The sequence below is a fragment of the Bombina bombina genome, chromosome 6 (assembly GCF_027579735.1).
Source record: "Bombina bombina isolate aBomBom1 chromosome 6, aBomBom1.pri, whole genome shotgun sequence".
In the NCBI taxonomy this organism is placed as follows: domain Eukaryota; kingdom Metazoa; phylum Chordata; class Amphibia; order Anura; family Bombinatoridae; genus Bombina; species Bombina bombina.
In genome coordinates this window covers 36,880,684-36,904,875 of record NC_069504.1, presented here as the reverse complement: position 1 = coordinate 36,904,875, position 24,192 = coordinate 36,880,684, and the positions used below count along the sequence as shown (strand labels likewise).

Genomic DNA, 24,192 nt, shown 5'->3' with positions numbered 1-24,192 from the left:
CTGCCCCTTTAATTTCACACACAGATTATAAATAAATACGAGAACTTAATGTTCATTCCTACTTTGATTCAACTGACATGTTCCATCAACCAAAAACCCCTTTTTTATGCTAAATGAACATCTTGCAGGGCATAAATAAGTGCAGAGTATTGGATTAAAGGGACAAACTGTAACCTGGCGGGGATCTAACAAGCAGCGTTAAGCTGATCGGGTGTGCAGGATCTATCCGTTCGAAATATGGTGGGGCACGATCGCCATACAGCACGCAGTATGAAATGCCAAGCCGGCTAAAAAGTAGACTCTTTACTCACCAGAGCTATAGCTGTCAGTTGAAGACTGGGAAATAGATCGAGAGAGCGATCGGCGGCCAATCTTGGTTGGACGTTTGTTAAATTCCCTCTTTTGGTCGGCAAACTGGATCTGCTGCGAGAAAATAAACAGACTGAAATCGGAGAAATGAAGAACATTCTCATATTTGGCCGATCAAGGCAGCACTGGCCCTACAAAATAGTAAGAGAGACTGATCAGTGTTTTTTTTTTTTCCCTACCCCAGAATTTATAACAAGTTTTATTTTTTAAATAAAAACACAATTGTTTAAAGGGACATTATACTTTAGATTTTACTTTGCATAAATGTTTTGTAGATGATCCATTTATATAGCCCAAGCAGTTTGTTTGTTTTTGTTCTTGTTTTTTTAAATGTATAGTTTTGCTTATTTTAAAATAACATTGCTCTGATTTTCAGACTCCTAACCAAGCCCCAAATGTTTAGTAGAATACCAACGTATACCTACTCCAGTTTGCTCCTGTTTGTGTAAAGGGTCTTTTCATATGCAGAGGAAGGGGGAGTGTCTGATATTTCCCTCTTGCAGTGGGGGTTTCAGTAACCTTTTAAACAGTTTTTATACAGGGTTTTTTCAGTACCTGTGCATATTATTCTTTAAAGTAGTGTCTATTACATGCAGTTATATGAAAATTTGTGTATACTGTCCCTTTAAGATGTTGCTACAGCATTGCTAAGAAGTGGATTCTTCCATGTAACCCCTTACATGCCACAAAGACCTGGAACCAATTGGCCACTGTAACTGGTCAGAGGTATATCATTTTTTAGTACGCCAGTATTCTGATGGGGATGTATTTTCTCTGACATTTCAACATATTCATATTTTATAGTTCCCACCTGGAAAAACTAAAGGCAAGTACCGGATTATAGAAACATAATCAAAGTATAAACCCTCTGAATAAAGCATTACTATAAAATGAGAAAGATTATAAAATGTACATTTTGCTACAATTGACTTATCCCAAAATGGTTTGTAAAAAAATGCTGCTTTGTTTTGTCAAATAATCATACTTTTTATTTCAACCAATCAGAAATCACAACCACACATGTATATAGAGTACGAACATGCATTGGTGCTCACACATTTTCAGCACAAGAAACCCCTCCCCTTTTGCCTTCCTTTAAAGTGATTGTAATTCATTAAAAACTTACAACACTTCTTTTTAAAAATACTTCTATTTGCTTAATGGAAAGCAGACCGGCAATCCTCCGCCCGCAGCTCCTGCTGTATTTAGCAGATCGATGACGAATCCGGCTTTCTTTAATCGTTGCGTTGCCTCACAAGCTGGATGCCAAAGTGGGTACGGACTCGTCATCAATCTGCTAAAGAAAGCAGGATCTGCGGGGAGGATCGACGGTCTGCTTTACATAAAGCACAGGTAGGGATTTTAAAAAAAGAATTGTAAAGTTTAATGAATGAAAGTGACCCTGTTTGTAAAAGTATTTTATAGATACTGGGCACTTATTCATTAAACTTTACAATAACTTTAAAGTGATGGCAAACTTTGCAGGTTTTAAAATAAGGTCCGGAATCTAAGCAATATTTTATAGGGAATTTAATTTATCACTTAAAATGCAGACGCACTGAAACTTACTTTTTAATCTATCCATTCTAATACCCCACGTTCCAGCCACCCACAACAAAACCCAGCGGCAATTGGAGAACAGTTCAAACCATTAACTCACAAAAAAATATGAGATTTGAAGTGGGTGGTTCAGGGCAGATTCTGCTCCGCTAAGTATAATTTATTAAACAAGATATTGTAACCAGACAGGACCAACTTATTTTCTGATTTACACTCTATATATTTACATATACACATTTGTAGTTTTGCACTCACAGTGCATTAGAAGAATACAAGCTGCACATTATTGTGCAAGAATATATAGCCGATTTCTGTTTTACAGCAAAAGCCACAACTAAACTACAAACGTTACTCGCTGCTGTCACAAACAAGGATATTGCTTTTCAGACGCAGCAACGCTAATAAATCCATAAGCCTACTGTGGGGGGTAAATACTGCTGCATGAGAAAGTCGATAGCAATCTGATCTCCAGCATCTCCAAGCGGGAGTGAAACTAGCACAATTCTCAGAGGTATTTTAAAGCGAAATCTGCACTTAAAAGTAGGGATTACAAAAAACTCTGCTTGGTTAATTAAATTACAGGATAAGTGGACAAAACAAGTTTTTTTTTATTACTCATAATTAATCATTTTACTGGTAATGCAAGTTTTATTTTAACAGGATCATAAACGTGTAATACCTCATAAAAAAGTTTTATAATGCACCGTAAAACCCTGTGAAATATTCTTTATTTTACCCACTTGTCCTGCAGTTTAACCCTGAGTTTTTTTTCACTGTGCTCCCCAGGCTGGGGTACACGTGGCAGACTTTACCCTACAAACAAGCGACAGTTCTTGTTTGATCAGTGCAGGGGCTCATTAGTTCGCCCCTAATGTGCCACTTAACAAAAGGGTTGTGCAACTGGGTGCTATCAAACTCACAATTGTACATGGAGATCTGTTGTAAACTAGAACTTATATTTACTTTAGGCTTTTATACAAGACGCGCACACACAACCCACAAGACAATCCCACAAACTACACTGATGCCAGGGGGTTATTAATTATGTAATGATACCCTAACGTCACATACAGCAGTGACAGAGAGATAAACAATAGCTGTGCCACTATATAAGTTAACAGCGCTGCCTGGTTAATACGTACAGTCCTGCATCACTTGCACATGGGCTCTACGTGTCTTACTATACGCTAAACCCAGCTGCACCAGTGCACACTTGCAGCACATTACTGGCACCCAGTCTACGGCTTACTAAGAACATTCAGCAGGGGTTTAACCTTGAGATGACCTACCCTAAGGAAGGAAAGAAAGATAGATAGAAAGATAGAAAGATAGATAGATAGATAGAAAGATAGATAGATAGAAAGATAGAAAGATAGATAGAAAGATAGATAGATAGATAGATAGATAGATAGATAGATAGATAGATAGATAGAAAGATACGAAAAAAAAATCAGATCAGACTAATCAGTTCTATAAAACTATTTGTGGCTAAATGGAATCCCTGTGACACAGGTAAAGTCCCAGGAACAAACATTACAGCAGCCTGTGCTGCTTTGGGGACTAGGACGATCGAGCAAACATGTTCCAGCACATAGGACAGTGAAACTCCTGGCAGGACCCGCTATCCCTTTGTGTCCCATAATTGTCACCTGCACATCAGACTCATGTTTTTAGAGCTGCGGAATCTGTTGGCACTCTACAAATAACGGATAATAATAATAACGTCTAACTACACACAAACTGCATCAGCACCAGGAGGAAATGGCAAAAAGATGAGCTGGGCAGGTGCTCAGAGAGGTCGTCTACCTTGTGTTACTTAGAGGTTGCACTTACTGCTGTGCACTGTTATGTGCTGGTGCTGTACAAGGTCTTTGTCTACTACAGAACATTGATAGTTTCTTAACAGCCACAACGCCCGTAAAATCTTGTAGCTACCAAACTGCACCACTGTATAGGGTCATGGCCAGTCGTAGCATTTACAAGACAAGCAAACCTGTCGCTTTAGGGTTTTACAAGCAACATAAATCACACATTCTTCAGAATGGAAACAATCCTGTCTGTGCTGTGAGCAGTATGTATAGGGATTATACACATAATGAGCAAATGTATTAACCCCTGGTTTACCAAAGGCAGCAGTAAACTGAAAAATGATGCACAATCATAGGAACTATACAGCTATTTTAAAAAGCAGCTACCCAGGGATACTCTATAGTTAATGGATATTCCTATCCAGATATTGTAAAATGCAGCTACCTAGGGGTACTCGTCAGCTAATGGATATTCCTAGCCAGGTATTGTAAAATGCAGCTACCTAGGAGTACTCGTCAGCTAATGGATATTCCTAGCCAGGTATTGTAAAATGCAGCTACCTAGGGGTACTTGTCGGCTAATGGATATTCCTAGCCAGGTATTGTAAAAAGCAGCTACCTAGGGGTACTAGTCAGCTAATGGATATTCCTAGCCAGGTATTGTAAAATGCAGCTACCTAGGAGTACTCGTCAGCTAATGGATATTCCTAGCCAGGTATTGTAAAATGCAGCTACCTAGGGGTACTCTCCAGCTAATGGATATTCCTATCCAGGTATTGTAAAATGCAGCTACCCAGGGATACTCGTCAGCTAATGGATATTCCTAGCCAGGTATTGTAAAATGCAGCTACCTAGGAGTACTCGTCAGCTAATGGATATTCCTATCCAGGTATTGTAAAATGCAGCTACCCAGGGATACTCGTCAGCTAATGGATATTCCTAGCCAGGTATTGTAAAATGCAGCTACCTAGGGGTACTCGTCAGCTAATGGATATTCCTAGCCAGGTATTGTAAAATGCAGCTACCTAGGGGTACTCGTCAGCTAATGGATATTCCTAGCCAGGTATTGTAAAATGCAGCTACCTAGAGGTACTCTCCAGCTAATGGATATTCCTGCCAATCCGACACAATATAAGCAACAGCATCTCAGTAGGGGATACATCATTTCTCCATCTACCTGCTCTAAAACATCCTCAGAGCTGCATAACTAGCCAGCCCGATATATTTCTACTTCTAATTTGCTTTCCATTAACACAAAGGCAAGAGGTTTCCTTCCATATACAGACATTATCCTCACCTGGGATTTCAGCTCAGACTCCATATTGACATTGTATTTCTTCTTGTTATTCAGCATATTGAGACCCCACCATCCATCTGACATCTTCAGACAGGACTCAGCCGCTGCCAGGACCGGTCTTTATACCCATGAGCCTGCCCGCACCGGTTCCATCTTGCCTGCCCAGCAGGCCACCATACACAACATAGCTCCCTAAATTAATGACCCATTGCAGCTGCTTAGATTGTTTTAATAGCTAATTACAAATTGTTCTGACCTCTAAACTGTTAACAGTGCTACTAACTGGGCCTAAACAGGCTTATTTATGTTAGCAGCACTCTCTGTAATTAGCTTGTCGCTTAGAATCAGAGAACTCCCTCCCCCAGGCAATCCCTACCAGACCCTTGGGGACTCTGATTACACTATTAATTCTGTGCTAATGATGGTCATATTACACAAGGAAGCTAGTTGTGAAAGGTGTGCCCGGAAAACCATCACCGCGTACAGAAACACTAGTATTAGCTATAGGGGGACATTCATTCCACAGAGAACCTATGTCCATGTTCTCCCGGGGCTTGTGCACCACACAGCTGATTTTGTTGACCACCTGGTTAAAATGTTAGCCAAAAACAAGCTACACATCTTATATTCATTTTTTTAATGTTTATTGCTCAATTATTAAAGGGACAGTCTAGTCAAAACTTTCATGATTTAAACAACCTTCCTATTTACTTTTATCATCAAATTTGCTTTGTTCTCTTGGTATTCTTAGTTGAAAGCTAAACCCTGATAGGCTCAAACTGATTTTTTAAATCTTTGAACACAGTCTGCATTTTGACAGTTTTTCACAGCGCTAGTTCATGTGTGCCATGTAGATAACATTGTGCTCACTCCCATGGAGTTATTTATGAGTCAGCATTGATTGTCTAAAATGCAAGTCTGTCAAAAGAACTGAGATAAGGGGGCAGTCTGCAGAGGCTTAGATACAAGGTAATCACAGAGGTAAAAATTGTATTAATATAACTGTATTGGTTATGCAAAACTGGGGAATGGGTAATAAAGGGATTATCTATCTTTTAAACAATAACAATTTTCAAGTAGACTGTCCCTTTAATATATTAACGCTAAATTATGCAATTAAATGTGTGCTTTGGGTAGCAGAAAATATAAAAGGAATGACACCCGGCTGCAGGACACAGTGATCTATGATGTGATGTGAAACGCTAACGCATTTCGTTCTGTTGACATCTGACTTATTTATGATTTAACCTCAGGGTAAAATATATGAAACACAAACAGCAGATCATACAAATGTAAACTTTCCCATTTACTTCTATTATGAAATGTGCTTCATTCTCTTGGTATCCTTTATATAAGGAGCAGCAATGCCCTACTGGGAGCTAGCTGAACACGGCAAGTGAGCCAATGAAAAGAGGAATATATGTGCAGCCACCAATCAGCAGCTAGCTTCCAATTGTGCATTGCTACTCCCGACCCTATCTAGGTATTCATTTTAACAAGAGAACGAAGCAAATTAGATAATAGAAGTTTCATGTCTCTTTAAAGAGCTGTAATTCATCGAGGAATTGTCCTGGCAGCATTTGTGACAAAGGAACAGTAAGCGTGTGAGATTTTTATACAGATTAGTTATGCATAGTAAAACTACATATTTGTTATGTAATTTATCACTTAAACGTGTACATTTTCTAATTCTCAGAGATGGAAAAGCACACTGGAGACTTCTCAAGTCTAACATTGCTACATATCTTTCCCTTACTGCATAACAATGTGGTTTGTACTAACATAATGACTGGGGCTACCATTGTTTTTTGCAGATTCAAGCCCAGATTGGCTACTCAAAATAAGGCAAGTGGTGGTCGAGTCGCTGATAAAAAACAGCAGCAGCAAACAAGACTTTAATTTGTTTTGAAAATGTTTAGACTTGGCTGATAAATCTAAAGTAAAATAACAAATAGTGTCCCTTTGAGTAGAATACATTATAGGATCCAGAAGACAAAAACGTATGCAGATTTGTCTGTTTAGCGTAAATTCATGCACTACATGAGTGGATAAGCTACATCACATGGGGGGCACGGACAAGTGAGCAGCACAATAAAGGTCAGGCAGAGGGCACTCCCATAGGAGCAGCCTGATGCGGGTTAGGTGCGCGCAGGTCTGACCTGCTTTATACTTACAGGCTATGGCAGTGATGGCTGACCTTGGCAGCCCAGATGTATCAGAACTACATTTCCCATGATGCTCAACTAGACTGCAGAGTGTTTAAAGGGACAGCTCACCAAAAAATGTCTCCCCTTTAAATTGTTCCCAATGATTCATTTTACCTGCTGGAGTGTTTTAAATTGTTTACAAGTAGCTCCATTACCCCTATTTCGGCATTTGAAATAGCTGATTTAGCCTGTGGTATCCCAACCTATACTGAAAGTTTCTATACTGGAGTATATTCTATTGAATAGTCTAAGTAAAAACAGCTAGCAGAAGAGATTACACTCTCAGTGGGGTGCAGGATAGTTAAGTAATAAAAAGATAATTTTCCATTGTGCTCTCTATTGAGAGCTTTAGTTTTCTAGACAAATAAGATAAGGAAGCAAGTCTGTGTACATAAAAGTGATAACATAATGAGATCTGATATTACCTGAAGCTCAACCCATTGTAATAGGCTGTGGTTTAAAAGCACAAAACCTGCTACTTCATATACACAAACCAGATAATGCAATCTCTTATACATTTTATACTCTGCAGCTGGTATAACAAGTCATTGAAAATACATTCATATAAAAACAAATTTTACAGTGTACTGTCCATAATGGGAAATGTAGTTCCAAAACATCTGGGGTGCCAAGGTTTGCCATTACTGGACTTCGGCATATAGTGGACATATGAGATTAATAATAGTAGTTTACACCAGACGCACACAGTGATGGGCGGGTACACTGATGTAACATGACGCCATAGCGCCGTGCATCAGACAACATCCACTACATTCTGACAGAGGTCATGGTCACCATGTGACCTATCTACTGCACACAACGCACAATAGGGTTATGGCGCTTGCACTGATGGGATGGGAGTGCGCACCATTTATACAGTAACTTGGTGCTTACAGGAAGACCCGGAAACCCTTTAAAAGCAGAGCAAAAGCACCAATGGGAGCTTCCTACTGCGCACCTAGGAGCCACGAACGTTACAAGAAAGGTATCTTTATTTACTCACATCAGTATGGCTGGCATCTTCATATGCACCCTGCATTACACATTTGGTATTCACATTAAAGGGATAGGAAAGTCAAAATGAAACTTGCATGACTCAGAATATAAAATTTTAAGACACTTCTAAATGTGCTTCCTTCTCTTACTATCCTTTGTTGAAAAAGAAAAATATCTTACACTAGTGGGAGCTGCTGATGATTGGTTCCTGCACACATTTGTCTCTTGTGATTGGCTGACTAGATGAGCTAATCTAACTGCCAATGTTTATTCAGTAAAGGATAAAGTAAATTTAATAATAGTTTGTTTTATCTGAATCACACGAGAGAGCTTTGGGGTTTACTTTCCCTTTAACCTTGCGGCTGCCATAGAGAGCAGGAACACATTAGCCATGACGGAGCATTGTGCCAGTACTCCTCCTATGTACAGCAGGGTCCCCAGAGCCATAACACCACATTCATTCACAACCCTATTTTTACCCTTGGTCTGAACATTTCTGAATATACAGTTGGACTGAAACGTTGTGCTGATAGCTTTATGTGATAGCCCAATAAACATTTGGAATATTTGAACAAGCGGTGCTGCTACTTCTTTGGCGTTTGCATTTGTGGTGTATGCAGTACCCTGTAGCGTGCACCTGGATTCAGCAAGTGCTGGACAATTCTTTCTTGTACATACAAGTGAGTGTGACCCAGTAATGGCTGCCAACCCGTGGTTTAAAAAACCCTGCTGTACAATTTGTGCCACGGCTCTTCAGATCCGCGCACCTCTGTTTGAGAAACTCAATGACAGCTTAGCAGGTGTCTGAAACCAACAAAGATTTCAAATAATTCTACTCTGCATAAAAGGCACCACCACTGCGGAAACACCTATAATCTATATTAGGCGCTATGCAAACTTGCTGGCGTGCAGGGTTGTCATTATATAGGTATTAAGCCTACGTATGCAGCGCAGACAAAAATATACAGCAAACAAGGAGAGGCACATTCATAAAAGATGTTACAGCCTTACAAATACAAAAAGGAGGCAGATATAAATCAGGGTATATAAATCACAGTCCCTAGAATGTTATTCTATTTCTATTTACATATTATTATGAATAGATCTTTATAGAAAAGGGAATGCCTGGCTCCTAAGTTACGTAGCTGCTTTGTCGGCTCTCATGCAAGTCTGCTGCGTCCTTAAAAAGTATAGTAGAGACAAGTGTAAGACTCATGTAGTGCACTAACACAAAGCTACCGAATGGTTAAATGCAATGTGACCCTTCCAGCGACCTCTAAACTCTTGTGATATTTATAATCCGCTATAACTTTGCTCATTGTTGATGTCATTAAAACCCCACAGCGACTTTATAAGCCCATTATACAGTTACCAGCTATGTATCGACACTGTCTCACGCACGCAATGCACAATAACAGTGCGTACACGCATACATGTATACGAGCAGGTGCAGTGAGGGGGGCATCTCTACTTAATTCTGTTACTAAAGGACTGAAAGAGACCTTGTAATACAGGGGGTAAAACCCCAACTGCCAGGACACCTACAAAATATACTGTGGACCTTAAAGGGGTAGTCAACACCAAAATTGTTATTGTTTAAATAGATTGATAATGCATTTACTTCCCATACCCCAGCTTGGCACAACTAACATTGTTATATTAATATACTTTATAACATTTAAACCTCTAAATTTCTGCCTGTTTCTAAGCCACTAAAGACATCACATGCTTTTTTTTTTATTTGCTTTTCACAACAAGCGACTGCTAGTTCACGTGGGCCATAAAGATAAGATTGTGCTCACGCCCGTGGGTTGTGCACAACACAGCACTATTTGGCTAAAATGCAAGTCAATGGATAATAAATAGCCATGTGATCAGGGGGCTGTCAAGAGTCTCAGATACAAGCTAATCACAGGTAAAAAGTATATTAATGTAACCATGTTGGCTGTGCAAAGGGATAATAAAAGGTATCTACCTTTTTAAACAATAACCATTTTGGAATTATCTGTCCCTTTAAATATGCTTATGAGCGTATAATGTACATATGTAAAAGCATACTCATGTTGTGTAGATTCTAAAGGTTCTGTTTATTTAAAAACAAAATAATAATCACAAATGCTCATCATTGTATACTCTATCTCCGTACAGAATTTTGCGGCGCTATACAAATAAACGATAAAGCAGAGATATTAAGCCGATGACCACACAGATTTGTAAAATAGAGAAACAAATCGGAAGTAGCGCTGTTGGAAATGATAATCACTGGTTCTCAGGATTTTTTTTACCTTTTTACAAAGGAGAGCTTAATAGGAAATAAATATGTAGAAATAGCACAGCAAATAGATCATACAACTACTCCCAGGGCAAACACCATTTATACACTAGAAATGTGATGCATGCGGTTAGATAAATTACGTTCTGCGCTGAGCAGCTGTGCAAGAGACAACATTCATCCTGATAGTATAACTCGCTTTACAGGTGTATTATCCCCTTGGCCGCCAGAAGACGGAAATACGCAGCCCCCCTGGTCCCAGCACCTATTTATACTATGAACAGTAACTATATCCATCACAACTCATTCTCCCCAGTGCCACAAGCACACAGGATCTCTTCTTACCATCCAGTCCGGCATATTGAAGGCCGTGGTATCCTGAGTGCTTGTGCTCCTCTCCATGTCTCCGCTGGGAAAATTACAGCCGAATACAAGTAGAGTTTTGTTGTAGAGAAAAGTTTTGTAGTGCTCGGAGCAGCCAGTCAGTCAAATAGCATGTGCTTGTGCGTCTCCTCCTCGCTACCCAGCCAAGCACACAATTCCCTAGTCAGGGGCTCAGGCAACTAAAGCTCCCACAGGAGTGCGCTCCAAATACCATCCCCTGCGTGGCCCCTCCTCACATTAAATACCAGGCCTGCCATTCCCCTTACAGCAGCGGTGCTATCTGCCCTTTGTCTTGTCAACACAACCAAACAATGACTCATTCAGGCCACACATGTCATTAATATGAATCAAGGTGAATACAGTGTGCATCACACCCCCTCCCCCTTCTCGTGCAGGTCTCCTTGAGAATTTATCCGATGGTTATCATAATCAAACAGAGAGCGAGTAAACCTGCTAATTGCTTCGCTTCTATGCCAGAGGTGACAATGTCCGGGAGCTGGGTGACGCATACAATGTGCACATTTACAATGAATGAGTGCTTTAAAAATGCATTACTGGACACTGTTTACATTGGGCAAATCACAGGTGGTTATAGATGGTCTGGCTACAATTCCCACCCATGACACCCCCAAAGCCTCAAGAAACTAGACCGACTGAAGATGATAAAATATGGTCATTTAAGGACCACTAAATACAGAAGAATAGGATAATCAGTAAATGCATAATAAAAAGAAAATGCAGAAACATAAGTAGATTTTTTCCTGTCAAATGTCAGTTTTATTTTCCTTCCAAGAGAATCATGTGACAGCCATTAGCCAATCACAAAATGTATATAACTATATTCTGTGAATTCTTGCACATGCTCAGTAGGAGCTGTTGCCTCAGAAAGTGTCAATATAAAAAAAATGTGCACATTTAGATAATGGATGTGAATTGGAAAGTCGTTTAAAATTGTGTGCTCTATCTGATCAATGAAAGTTTAGTGGACCTTTAATTTACAATGAAATCAAAACTGATTTCCCTCTAAAACGTTTGTATAGTGAAAATGCTACATTAAACCACACTATTTACTGTGCCTGTTTTTTCTGTAATTTACTCCATTGCCTTGGAGAAGCTGGATTGCATACTGCAGTATCCATATCCCTGAAGCCACAGCCTGCTAAAATGTTTAATCAGCACAGGTACTCTTATCTGTCACTAACTGGCCACAGAAAAGGAGAGAAGCTAAACACTCAAGAGGACTTTTAAGGGGTATGTTCTTGGATTGCAAAACCATGTACATATTGCCAATTAAAAACATTTTAATGTATTCAAAACTTATATTGTGTAATGTGTATTTAGTTCTATTTAAATGCACTGCTAAATCTCCAATATATACAGTGTGCCTATATAAAAAGTAATATCCCTTTAATCCTATCTGTCTTGTAAACCATCCTATGTACACTTGATAGAAACCCACAGTCAGGACCTCCGCTTAGTCTTCCTCACCTCATATTCCAGTGACTTCTCAACTCATTGCACCAGGGCTGTTCTGGTCTTGCTGATGTTATTTGTTTGGTAAAACTCAGCAATTTCAAATGTAGTTTTTTTAAATGGATGTCGTTATGCTGAAGAAAATGACATTATTTTCATGCCGATAGGGGCGTGTCACTACCAACTGAGCTGTGGGAGTTGACCTCATCAGCCAGTGAGCAATCTGTCCCTAGGAATAGTTTGTACACAAACGTGCATTTCCTGTCAGGATCAATTTAAAACAGCACATAACTCCCTTATTTTTGTCAGCAGAGAAAATTAGATTGTGGGTGGAGTTTGACTAAGAAAAACAACTGCAGCAAACATGTTTATGCTTTCAAAACATTTTCATATTCACCACAGTGTGAATTTAAGGCACAACTGCAGACAAATCGTGCAATTATGGAGGTGCTTACTTACAAGGGGCGCACTTAATAGCTGCTATGTTACATTATTAAGAGTTCAATTAGAAAGCGCAGACAGCCAGTGTGCGCTCAGCGATTTTGTTCAAGTATCATGGAATTCCAACAATTCTCTCATTATTAGATAATCTATACATTGTTCTCTTGAGATTCCTTGCACATTTGCTTTTGTGAAGAGGAATGACCTAATGAAAAATGCATAGCACCATAAAACTCACACAAGGCTGCACACGGTCTGTACTGATTAAAACCGGCGCAGAGCAATTAAAGAAAAAGCCCATAAACCAAGAGATTTGCAGGGTCAGGCACTTATATATGGTGCTTAAAAACATAATATTCAGGTATTCCCTAGTGGTTAACAAGAGGCAGGTGTGTATTATGGTACTTGGTAGCTTTTTTAATATAAATGTACGGCATCACCAATTAAAGGGACACAATCACAAATGTTTTCTTTCATGATTCAGATAGAGCAGTAATTTTTAGCAACTTTCTAATTTACTCCTATTATCAATTGTTCTCTTCGTTCTCTTGGTATCTTCATTTGAAAAAGCAGGAATGTAAGCTTAGGAGCCAGACCTTTTTTGTTTCAGCACACTCTGGGTAGCGCTTGCTGATTGGTGGCTACATTTACCCACCAATCAGCAAGCACTACTAAGGTGCTGAAACAAAAAAAACATAAGATTAATATATGTATAGTATTTATATCAGCAGATAAAAAAATATTACTTTTATAATGTACTGGTTATCAGGCCAGAGCACCCAAGGAATCCATCCAGTAAATCATTCTAATCACATCTATTCCTGTATGCCCTGATCTAACCAATGACTGTTTAGCATGTAGCAGGGTCATCAGATATAACGGCAGCATACTTAAATATGGTATACGCCCTCATTTCTAGGGGTGGTAGAAAAAGCAGAAATTGTTGGGGTGAAACTGACAAAATGACAATTTTAACTCTAAAAGAGACAGCAAACACCTCAATATTTGTTTATAAAAATATTAATGAAACCGTTTTAAATGAAAAGATGGCAAAATAAATAATTAAACAATATTGCCATTTAGCTCAGAAAATTGAGCAATTTCTAATTTGCGCTAACCCGACATGAAAATATGAAAATATTTATTCATACAAATACATATTTCTACATATATCTGATGCAGTGGCATATTTAAGGTTTGTGCTGCCATAGGCACTCGAAATTCTGCTGCCCCCTACCCCCCAAGGTTTTAGGCCTTTATTGGCCATGATATTTTTGGTCAGGGATGAATGAATTTTTTTTTTTAAAGGTATTTCCAAAATAAATGTTCACATACAGTCACAGAAACACACATCGTTATTCAAATACGCACATATGCTCATGCATGCACACACACACCTCTATGTAATGCTGCAATATACATAAAAAACAAAGATTTTGAAACAATACTTCCCAAACACAATACTAAGTGCTGAAAGCCAACAGAACTAAAGGTAATAGCTAGCTGAATGAAAAAGGTTCAGAGCTACCTCTAAATTGTAAGTTCCATGGGCAGTCTCTTATTATACCCCCCTCGAATGTAAGCTCTTTGGGCAAAATCTCTAATTATATACTTGTATAATACTTCTAATATAACTGTAAGATTCTTACAAATATAGCCACAAAAGTGCAGCCCCTCCCAATCTGCCGCACTAGGCAAGTGCCTTGCTTGCCTAGGCCAAAATGCACCCCTGATCTGATAGTATTTGGTACAATAATACAATATATATATATACACACACACACACATATACATACATACACATATATATATTACACATACATACATATGTATATCTATTTACAAACACATAGAACATATTTCCCAAACATACAGAACATTGGAATGTGAAATATTTACAGTAAATACATAATTAAAACCTTTATTAAAAATGAATATTGCATGAATATGCTTTTACATGTTTATACATGCACACACACACATACACCTTTTTGCAGTTCTCTTTTTTTTTCTAAAAAAAAAATCTCATACCTTTGAGCCTTTGTAACTTTTGTGCAATATTTTTTTTTAAATAAATTGAATTAGATGGTGTTATGAGTGTAACTATACTTTGTAAAGTATTTTTGATGTGTTTTGTGCAACTTTTTTGTTTCATCAGAGCTCTGAGGTCGCAGTAATCATTCTAGCGCTCAAGCGATCGCGTTTACTTTCAACTCGTAATACGAGGTGTAAGCCCCACAAGCGGTAAGCCCCGCGATAAACCCCTTATTGTTCGCGTGCAAACATTTGTGCTCCACTCATAATCTGGCTGTAAGTGGGCTGTAGGGTGCTGGTCTCTGTACTGCATTACAAAGGCGCATATCTATTCATGGTCAGGTGATGAGGCGTCATTTATTTGTATAGCAATGCCAGATTCCATAGTGCTGTTCATCTAACAGATCTGACTTGCACCAATTCTTTAATATGAGGTCAGATGAGCTTTATATGCATTGTGCACCCTGGTGCTCTGGGAAATAAACCAAATACATATTGCAGCTGTGTGCCAGTGTAACTAACAAGCAATTCTAGTGCTTGAGAACAGCACCTTCTAGTGGCAACACGCAGCACAGCAGGAAAAACATATCTAACCGTTCACTACACAAGTGAGTAAAATCTGCTTAATTCTCATACGGTTTTCTTTTCCCTTTGTCTTTAATGAGGGAAGAGAAGACAACAACATACATTACTTTGCCTGGTTTTGCTGTAAAGTCCTGAATATTGCACTTCTTTCACACACAGGTTCTGAAGTGCATCCTGGGTACTAAGGGACAGTTCTGGATGAATATGGAGCAGCACATCAGGTGAGCCAATCAGCAGCTAGTTCCCAAATAGTGTATTGTTCAACAAAGGATACCAAGAGAATGAAGGAAATTAGAGAATATAAGTCAATTGGAAAGTTGTTTGAGATTGTATGCTCTGATTCAGGAAATAAAAATGTGGGGTTTCATGTCCCTTTAACAACAGGTTAAAATTGACATGGCAGATAAACTTAGCAGTCAGACAGAGATAAAGTTTAAAATGTTATTCCTTTTGACTTCCGATTATTAAATTATCTTGTTTATTGATCGCCTTAAAATGTAAAAGTATGTATCATGTCCTTTCACATATGGTACAGTTTGTTTTACACAGCTACATGCTACATAGCGATTGCTTAAACCAGTGCAAAAACAAATTATGCTTACCTGATAATTTCCTTTTCTTCCGTTGGAAGAGTCCCCAGCTGCATTCATTACTTTTGGGAAATAAGAACCAGGCCACCAGGAGGAGGCAACGACACCCCAGCCAAAGGCTTAAATACTCTTCTCACTTACCTCATCCCCCAGTCATTCTGCCGAGGAACAAGGAACAGTAGAAGAAATATCAGGGTGAAAAAAGGTGCCAGAAGAATAAAAAGACGTCCCACATAGAAAAAGGGTGGGGAGCTGTGGACTCTTTCCAACGGAAGAAAAGGAAATTATCAGGTAAGCATAATTTATGTTTTTCTTCCTAATTGGAAAGAGTCCACAGCTGCATTCATTACTTTTGGGAAAACAATACCCAAGATAAAGAGGACACTGAATTCCAAAATGGGAGGGTACAATAGGCGGCCCATTCTGAGGGAATCAAGCCTGAAACCACTACCCAACCCGCAGATAGTCCAGAAGCCTAGCTAGAGAACGCAAAATCAGACTCAACTGAGCCAACAGTCCTCCAGGAGACACCGTCGCCCAACAGGCGGTCCGTCACCAAGGGATAAGGCAAAGAAGAACCGAAGGGGAACCGAAAGGTCACCACAAAATCCATAAAAGGAAAACCCCCAATAGCGAGCCCAGCTCACAAAGACCCAAGTGGGTCCTGACAGACAAGGGGAGGCTATGCCAAGACAAAGCAGAAACCAGAGGTTTAGGACCAGGCCTCAAAACAGAGAAACCTCTCTATCAACATCATACAAAAGCAAGGGAAGACAACTGAAGACAGAGTCTTCACATCGTCAGAACTAAGAATACTATAGAAAAAAGAATGTGTAACAGACCCAGACAAGACCCTGCGTCAAGAACACGCAGTCATCATTAGGATGACACAGAAGAATACTTGCTGAGACGTAAAAAGCGGCCAGCAAGAGAACAGATTGCAAATTGAGAACTCCCAGACAGAGGGAACACTTCCGGGCAATCGAAGCCGCTAGACCTACACACAGGGCTCCAAAAGCGGAAGTACATAACCTCAACGAGACCCACTGCACCCCCAAGAGAGAGAGAGGTTACACCCAGAACCCGAAGGTGAATGGTAACCCAGGACCCTCAGGTTGTAAACCCAGGGGGCTAGCTACATCGCCAACCTAGATCCTGAAGATGACAACGCATCTCAGAACCCAACCTGGCCAGCCCAAGCATCGGTAGGTCTTGAAAACAGAACAGAAGAACCCCAACACCAGCTCAAAAACGAGCGGAAGAATGGCCACAGCCATCCCAACAGAGCACGGGTGCCAACCAGACTCCTTAGAAACAGACGAGAAGGCCGTAGACCCAAAGGAATCTAACAAAAGGCCCACCATAGTCTCAACACGGAGCAAACAAGACTCAAGATGGAATGTAACAACCTACTGAATCCAAGAGAATACCTAGAAAAAGGACCACACCTCCATAAGAAGGAGAATAAGCCCCCCACCCTAAGAAAAAGGGATGGGGCCAAAAAATGCAGAGCACCTGCCCACAAGAGACAAAGCCAAAGGCTCAATCTCTAACGCAGATCAACTTGGAAGGAATCCCCCTAAGGAATTAGCTTGCTAACACACATCCAATGTGCAAAAACTGCAGCAGAGACACTGCATATCCATTTTCCTGCAGAGCAGTGAATCCATAAGGTTACCACAGCAAACTGACCAAGGGAAACCAACCATAAAGGCGTAAGTCCAGCCCAATGAGCATCAGCACTCACGAAAACCTGGCTAACCGTGACCAGGTCAATTAGTCCAAGTAAAAGGACATAGCCCAAGTTCCCAGGTAAAAGGGGAACCCCGAACCAGCCCTAGAGCCAAAAAGTCCGGCAACAACTCCACAAAGGAAAACACTGAGCGAAGCCTTAGCAACCGGAAGCCCCAGGGAGAAAACAGACTAGAGCCCCCAATTGTTTAAGCAAACAATATCTGATAACTTAACACCCAGTCTGATATAAAAAACCAGACCACAGGGAGATATGAATGCAATATTCAGATCAACCCGGATAACGAGATAACTCGCAAGTCCCGACCCAAGGAAGAGACCACCCCTTGCCAAAGTCCAATGCTCCAAAGGAGCTAAGGCGTTAAAAGTCGTACAACGACACTAGAGCCCATAGGCTCTCAAACAGCTGCAGGACAACAAGCAAGGGGACACCCCAAGGCCAAAATAACTTGAGCAAAGGCTGGTCTCCGCATCACCTCCATACAATCAGAGGAACATAGAGAGAAAAGGACGTACAGCATCCCCAGCTCCGAACAGAGCCCAAGGAGACCACGCCCAGTGCCCCTAACAGGGAACGACCATATCCCGGAGGGGAACCCAGGTCCCTAAAAGGAGACCTAACTCACATGGAGACAGAGGAAGACCAAAAGGTCTAATAAAAAACAGCTACACAGTCAATGTGCAATAGCTGCCGCTGGTCACATTCTGAAACCCATCTGCTGCAAGGCAGCTGAACTACCCAATAAACTACTAGCTGCTGAGAACTAAGTCCAGAAGGATAATTCCCAGGGCATCAAAAGAAAAAAGGGCCAAACCGCCCAACTCGGCGGCAAGAGGGCGCAAGCCCACCAACCCTCCACTACATGGGAAGGAGTTCTAGGGTCTGACAACCCCAGACACAAGAGAGAGAGAGACGCAGCGGCACTCCACTGACCCACTCATCCAAATTGAAGGCTATAACGACTGAGAAATTCCTTCCTACCTCACGAACCCACCGGTCCTCTAGAATGCTTAGTTGAACACAGAGGATAACATGAGCACTCAGCGCCTCTACCGGACCAGCCAAGCAGAGCGGTGCCATGTGTCCGAATAGCTACCAGACAGAACTGAATCCAAACAGGACCAGGTTAGCACTAAGTGCAAGGAGATCTGTATTGCAACGTATTGCTGAAGTTTGCTACTATTCTCGAAAGAGGTCTTTTTTTGTATCCAACTCAACTTTAAATAAAATTGCTACATAGAGGATCCATGCTGTGACGTAAGGTAAAGTTAACTGAACGCTACAGAGGAGCTGTGTAAGACGCTACACATATGCTTGAATAACTGCGGTAAGGAACAGAAGCAAAGAGCAGAGCTCACGCAGGTTAACCAAGTGTCACAATAAACCTGTAGGACAATTCAGCCTATGATTTCAAGGTAAAACTGTGTGTCTGCATTTTTACTGTATGCCACCGCATTCTGAAGCAGGAGACTTGATATAAGAGATAGTACCTAAAACTCTGGCTCTCTAAAGAGGTGTTATTTTATCCTGCAAACAAACTTCCACTAATAGGCCTTAAAGACATATCAAAGTCTAAGCGGATGAAGTTTCTATAAAAGTGGCTATAGATCAAGTTTTATTCCATTTTTAATGGTGGTATGCTGTTTTAAAGTTATGAATATACATTCAATACCAATATTGGCTGATGGTATATAATATTTACTTAGGTGATTTATATACATCTGTCACCAAGTGATCTGTAACTCTGTGTTTGCCTATTTAGACGGTCTTTGTACGCACGCCACTGATTATTTAATTGATTTGTCATTTAAAGTTTGCTATATACTTTAACCCCTTAATGACCACAGCACTTTTCCATTTTCTGTCCGTTTGGGACCAAGGCTATTTTTAAATTTTTGAGGTGTTTGTGTTTAGCTGTAATTTTCCTCTTACTCATTTACTGTACCCACACATATTATATACCGTTTTTCTCGCCATTAAATGGACTTTCTAAAGATACCATTATTTTCATCATATCTTATAATTTACTATAAAAAAAATTATAAAATATGAGGAAAAAATGGAAAAAAACACACTTTTTCTAACTTTGACCCCCAAAATCTGTTACACATCTACAACCACCAAAAAACACCCATGCTAAATAGTTTCTAAATGTTGTCCTGAGTTTAGAAATACCCAATGTTTACATGTTCTTTGCTTTTTTTGTAAACTATAGGGCCATAAATACAAGTAGCACTTTGCTATTTCCAAACCATTTCTTTTCAAAATTAGCGATAGTTACATTAGAGCACTGATATCTTTCAGGAATCTCTGAATATCCATTGACATGTATATATTTTTTTTTAGTAGACAACCCAAAGTATTGATCTAGGCCCATTTTGGTATATTTCATGCCACCATTTCACCGCCAAATGCAATCAAATAGAAAAAATCGTTCACTTTTCACAAATTTTTTCACAAACTTTTGGTTTCTAACTTAAATTATTTACAAACAGCTTGTGCAATTATGGCATAAATGGTTGTAAATTCTTCTCTGGGATCCCCTTTGTTCAGAAATAGCAGACATATATGACTTTGGTGTTGCTTTTTGGTAATTAGAAGGCCGCTAAATGCCACTGCGCACCACACGTGTATTATGCCCAGCAGTGAAGGGGTTAATTAGGGAGCATGTAGGGAGCTTTTTGGGGTAGTTTTAGCTTTAGTGTAGTAGACAACCCCAAGTATTGATCTAGGCCAATTTTGGTATATTTCATGCCACCATTTCACCGCTAAATGCGATCAAATTAAAAAAACCGTTAATTTTTTCTCAATTTTAGGTTTCTCACTGAAATTATTTACAAACACCTTCTGCAATTATGGCACAAATGGTTGTAAATGCTTCTCTGGGATCCCCTTTGTTCAGAAATAGCAGACATATATGGCTTTGGCATTGCTTTTTGGTAATTAGAAGGCCTCTAAATGCCGCTGCGCATCACACGTGTATTATGGCTAGCAGTGAAGGGGTTAATTATGTAGCTTGTAGGGAGCTTGCAGGGTTAATTTTAGCTTTAGTGTAGAGCTCAGCCTCCCACCTGAAACATCAGACCCCCTGATCCCTCCAAAAACAGCTCTCTTCCCTCCCCCACCCAACAATTGTCCCCGCCATCTTAAGTACTGGCAGAAACTCTGCCAGTACTAAAATAAAAGGTATTTGGCCCTTTTTAAAAAAAAAAAAAAAAAAAAAAAACATATTTACATATGCTGATGTGTAGGATCCCCCCTTAGACCCCAACCTCACTGATCCCCCACCAAACTGCTCTCTAACCCTTCCCCTCTGCAATAATGGGCGCCATCTTGGGTACTGGCAGCTGTCTGCCAGTACCCAGTTTTGTAACAAAATGTGCCTTTTTTTTTTTAAATTCCCTTTTCTGTAGTGTAGCTTTCCCCCCCCCACCGAGACCAACCCCCAACCCCTTCCAGGACCCTTAGATTGCATTTTAGTGGGGTTTTTTTTTCAACTTTTTTTTTTCTGTAGTGTAGCGGTTCCCACCCGCTCCCGCCCCGTGCACGCGCCCGCCCACCACCCCCGTGCACGCGCGCGCTCCCGTGCGCGCCCCCGTAGCTCCCGCCCCCTCCACTCCACATAGCGCACCGATGGCCGCCACCCGCCTCCCACGTAAGCTCCCACCCACCAACGATACCGGCCATCGATGTCCGGTGCAGAGACTGCCACAGAGTGGCTCTCTCTGCATCGGATGGCCAAGGGGGGTTATTGCAGGATGCCTCCATATCGAGGCATCACTGCAATAACCGGAAAGCAGCTGGAAGCGAGCAGGATCGCTTCCAGCTGCTTTCCAGACCAAGGACGTACGCCACACGTCCTCGGTCATTAACTGACTTTTTTTTTTGAGGACGTGTGGCGTACGTCCTTGGTCGTTAAGGGGTTAAAGTTCACTATATTTTACTTTGTACTCTATTTTTATTATATTGAAATTGCATTCAAATTATATATAGGAGTGTTTTTATACATATGGGAGACGTCCCAATTTACTGTTTGAGTTTAAATTGTGAATTGGAGACCTTTGATAAATAAAAAAAAGTTTTTTTGAAATAGATATTGCAAATTTATTGTTGGGGTTGATGTTGTAAAATTGTATACATAGACATTAGAGCTGGGCGATATGGGCAAAAAAAAAAAAAAAAAAAATCGCAATTTTTAAAAAAAAAAAAACAACAAAAACACTGCGATTGCGATTTAATCGTGATTTTCTTATAAATGAATATAACACCTTCATTTTGTATTAAAAAGTTTATTTAACACTACAGAATCTTAATGTTCATGTTTCTCAATGTCCAATACACTCTTGGAGCATAGAAATACAAAACCCTGCTCCTGTGCAGGAATCCAATACAGGCATATAGCAGTAGGGGTGGGGGCTGCTCCTTTCAGAAATGCTGTGCCTTGCTGATATCAAATACATTGTAGATGCAGTTAAGTTAACCCAGAAGCAGAGGGGGCTGCAGTTTTAGCCTTTTTGGCAGCCGTGGGGTTAACTGCATCTGCTATGTATTTGAGCCGATTCTCAGAGAGCAGGAGATTGTTTGGGAGGTTCAATAATGTTTACATACCCTAAGTTTTAGACTGCAGACGCCTCTAGGGGAAAATATAAGTAAGTGGCTTTCCCTCTTCTTCATTTCTACATGGGCTCTGCTTTTAGACTTCTAGATTGATCGGCTGCCCAGCTGCTACTGAGATCAGAAAGTTCAAGTAAAACAGCCATTTTACAAATGTGTGCTAAAAACAACCACTAGATGGAGCTGGTTTGCAAGAAATCACATACAAATCAATGCATTACAGCCACTTCTGAGGATTTTTTTTAAGCAAAAAATCACGACTCTCGCGGTTTTTAAATCGCATATGCGATTAATCGTGAAGCCCTAATAGACATATCCGTCTACAACATTTCTGTGATAGCTTTAGCTTTTTTAGCGTCCTCTAATCATATTTCTACTTTTATAAATTTATTACACATTTTTGAGGAAGGCGTGTCTTTAGAAGGGTTTGATATCTCTTATCTGTGGCCAGCACAGTACTAATACACACATATATTCAATAGTATTACAATACATCCATGATGAAAGTAAAACTAAACGATCTTACCGGAATCTACGCCGTGGAACAGGAACACGGCCCTTCAAGTGTGACAGATAGCGTCGCTTCTGCCATGGACTTGAGAGAAAAAAGCAGGCAGTGAAACTCGTCAACGCTGATTGCTTGTGGAGCTGTTAATATGAGTTGGGATGGTTTCACAGAAAGACTCTCCCTGCATCCCCGGACTCTAACCTTCACCCAAGCTCTCACTGAGAGGCTGACAGGACTACTTAAAACTCCAGTCCCATGCCGAAGAGTACTACCCTCCATAAGAGACTATCGAAACTTCTGACACTTCTCTGCCAATCTCCTGGGACGAAAGGCAAAGAATGACTGGGGGATGAGGGAGTGGAAGGAATATTTAAGCCTTTGGCTGGGGTGTCTTTGCCTCCTCCTGGTGGCCAGGTTCTGAATTCCCAAAAGTAATGAATGCAGCTGTGGATACCATAAATTATTCCATTTATGAAGAAAAAACCCTCTAATAAGTACCTTTATAATATATTTGGTTTTTTTTTTTTTTTTCTGACCTAAGAGAGGATGCACTTCAATCTGCAGTTTCAGAACCATGACCCTGCAACATGCTATACAGTACATGTACTTGATTACTGCAAGAGCTCCTTTCTATCTCTCCCATAATTAGCCACAGCAAAGCAGATAACTCAAGAGGGTTTTGAAGCTGTGCCCCTGGACTGCAAACAATGGAAAATGACAGCTTTAATTGTGTTTAAAACATTTGTTATCAGATTGTATAGATTGTAAAAATGTCTTTATGATACTTTAAAAGGACATGAAACCCCCAACATTTATTTTCCAATCTATATAGATGAGAAAGCAGTTTAAACAAGGTCTTGATTTACTTCTATTATCCAATTTGCTTTGTTCTCTTGGTATCCTTTGTTAAGTATACGTAAAACGCAGTCTTACTGTAATCTCAAGAGCATGTAGCAGGGACAGTGTGGCACAGCACTACCTAGGCTAGACCAGCAAGGAACAGACAAAAGAGGCTGGAAATTAGTAGCCACAGATACAGATCAATCAGCCAGGGAGACTATTATATAGTGCTATATGTAAAAATACAAAACCTAGGAGGTTCCTATGTTTGTCCAGGAGTCTGACCTGCACTGATAGTGACATAATGTAATACAGGAGAGCTACAGCTTAACAAGACAATAACCACCTCTCACTTATGTATAAAATCTGTAACCTACATTTGTCCAGGAGTCTCAGACCTACACTGATAGGGACGTAATGAAAAACTATCAATATGCCCTTAGAGAAGAGGCGGCCTTTAA

General features: G+C 40.2%; 1 protein-coding gene across 6 annotated transcripts in view; it reads right to left on the bottom strand.

Annotated features, from left to right (window-relative positions):
• The window catches only part of AHCYL2 (adenosylhomocysteinase like 2), a 272,274-nt gene that overhangs the window by 108,605 nt on the left and 139,477 nt on the right, over positions 1–24,192 (bottom strand). For 2 of the 6 annotated variants that reach the window (XM_053716368.1, XM_053716369.1), the window contains exons 1-2: positions 10,855–11,103; positions 312–423 (exon numbers count right to left, since the gene is read on the bottom strand). In XM_053716368.1, coding sequence (XP_053572343.1) covers positions 312–423; positions 10,855–10,911 — 169 coding nt within the window. In that variant the 5' untranslated portion in view covers positions 10,912–11,103. Of the gene's footprint in view, positions 1–311; positions 424–10,854; positions 11,104–24,192 lie in introns of those variants that run through there. The other 4 variants (XM_053716364.1, XM_053716366.1, XM_053716365.1 and 1 more) reach the window with 2 other exon arrangements.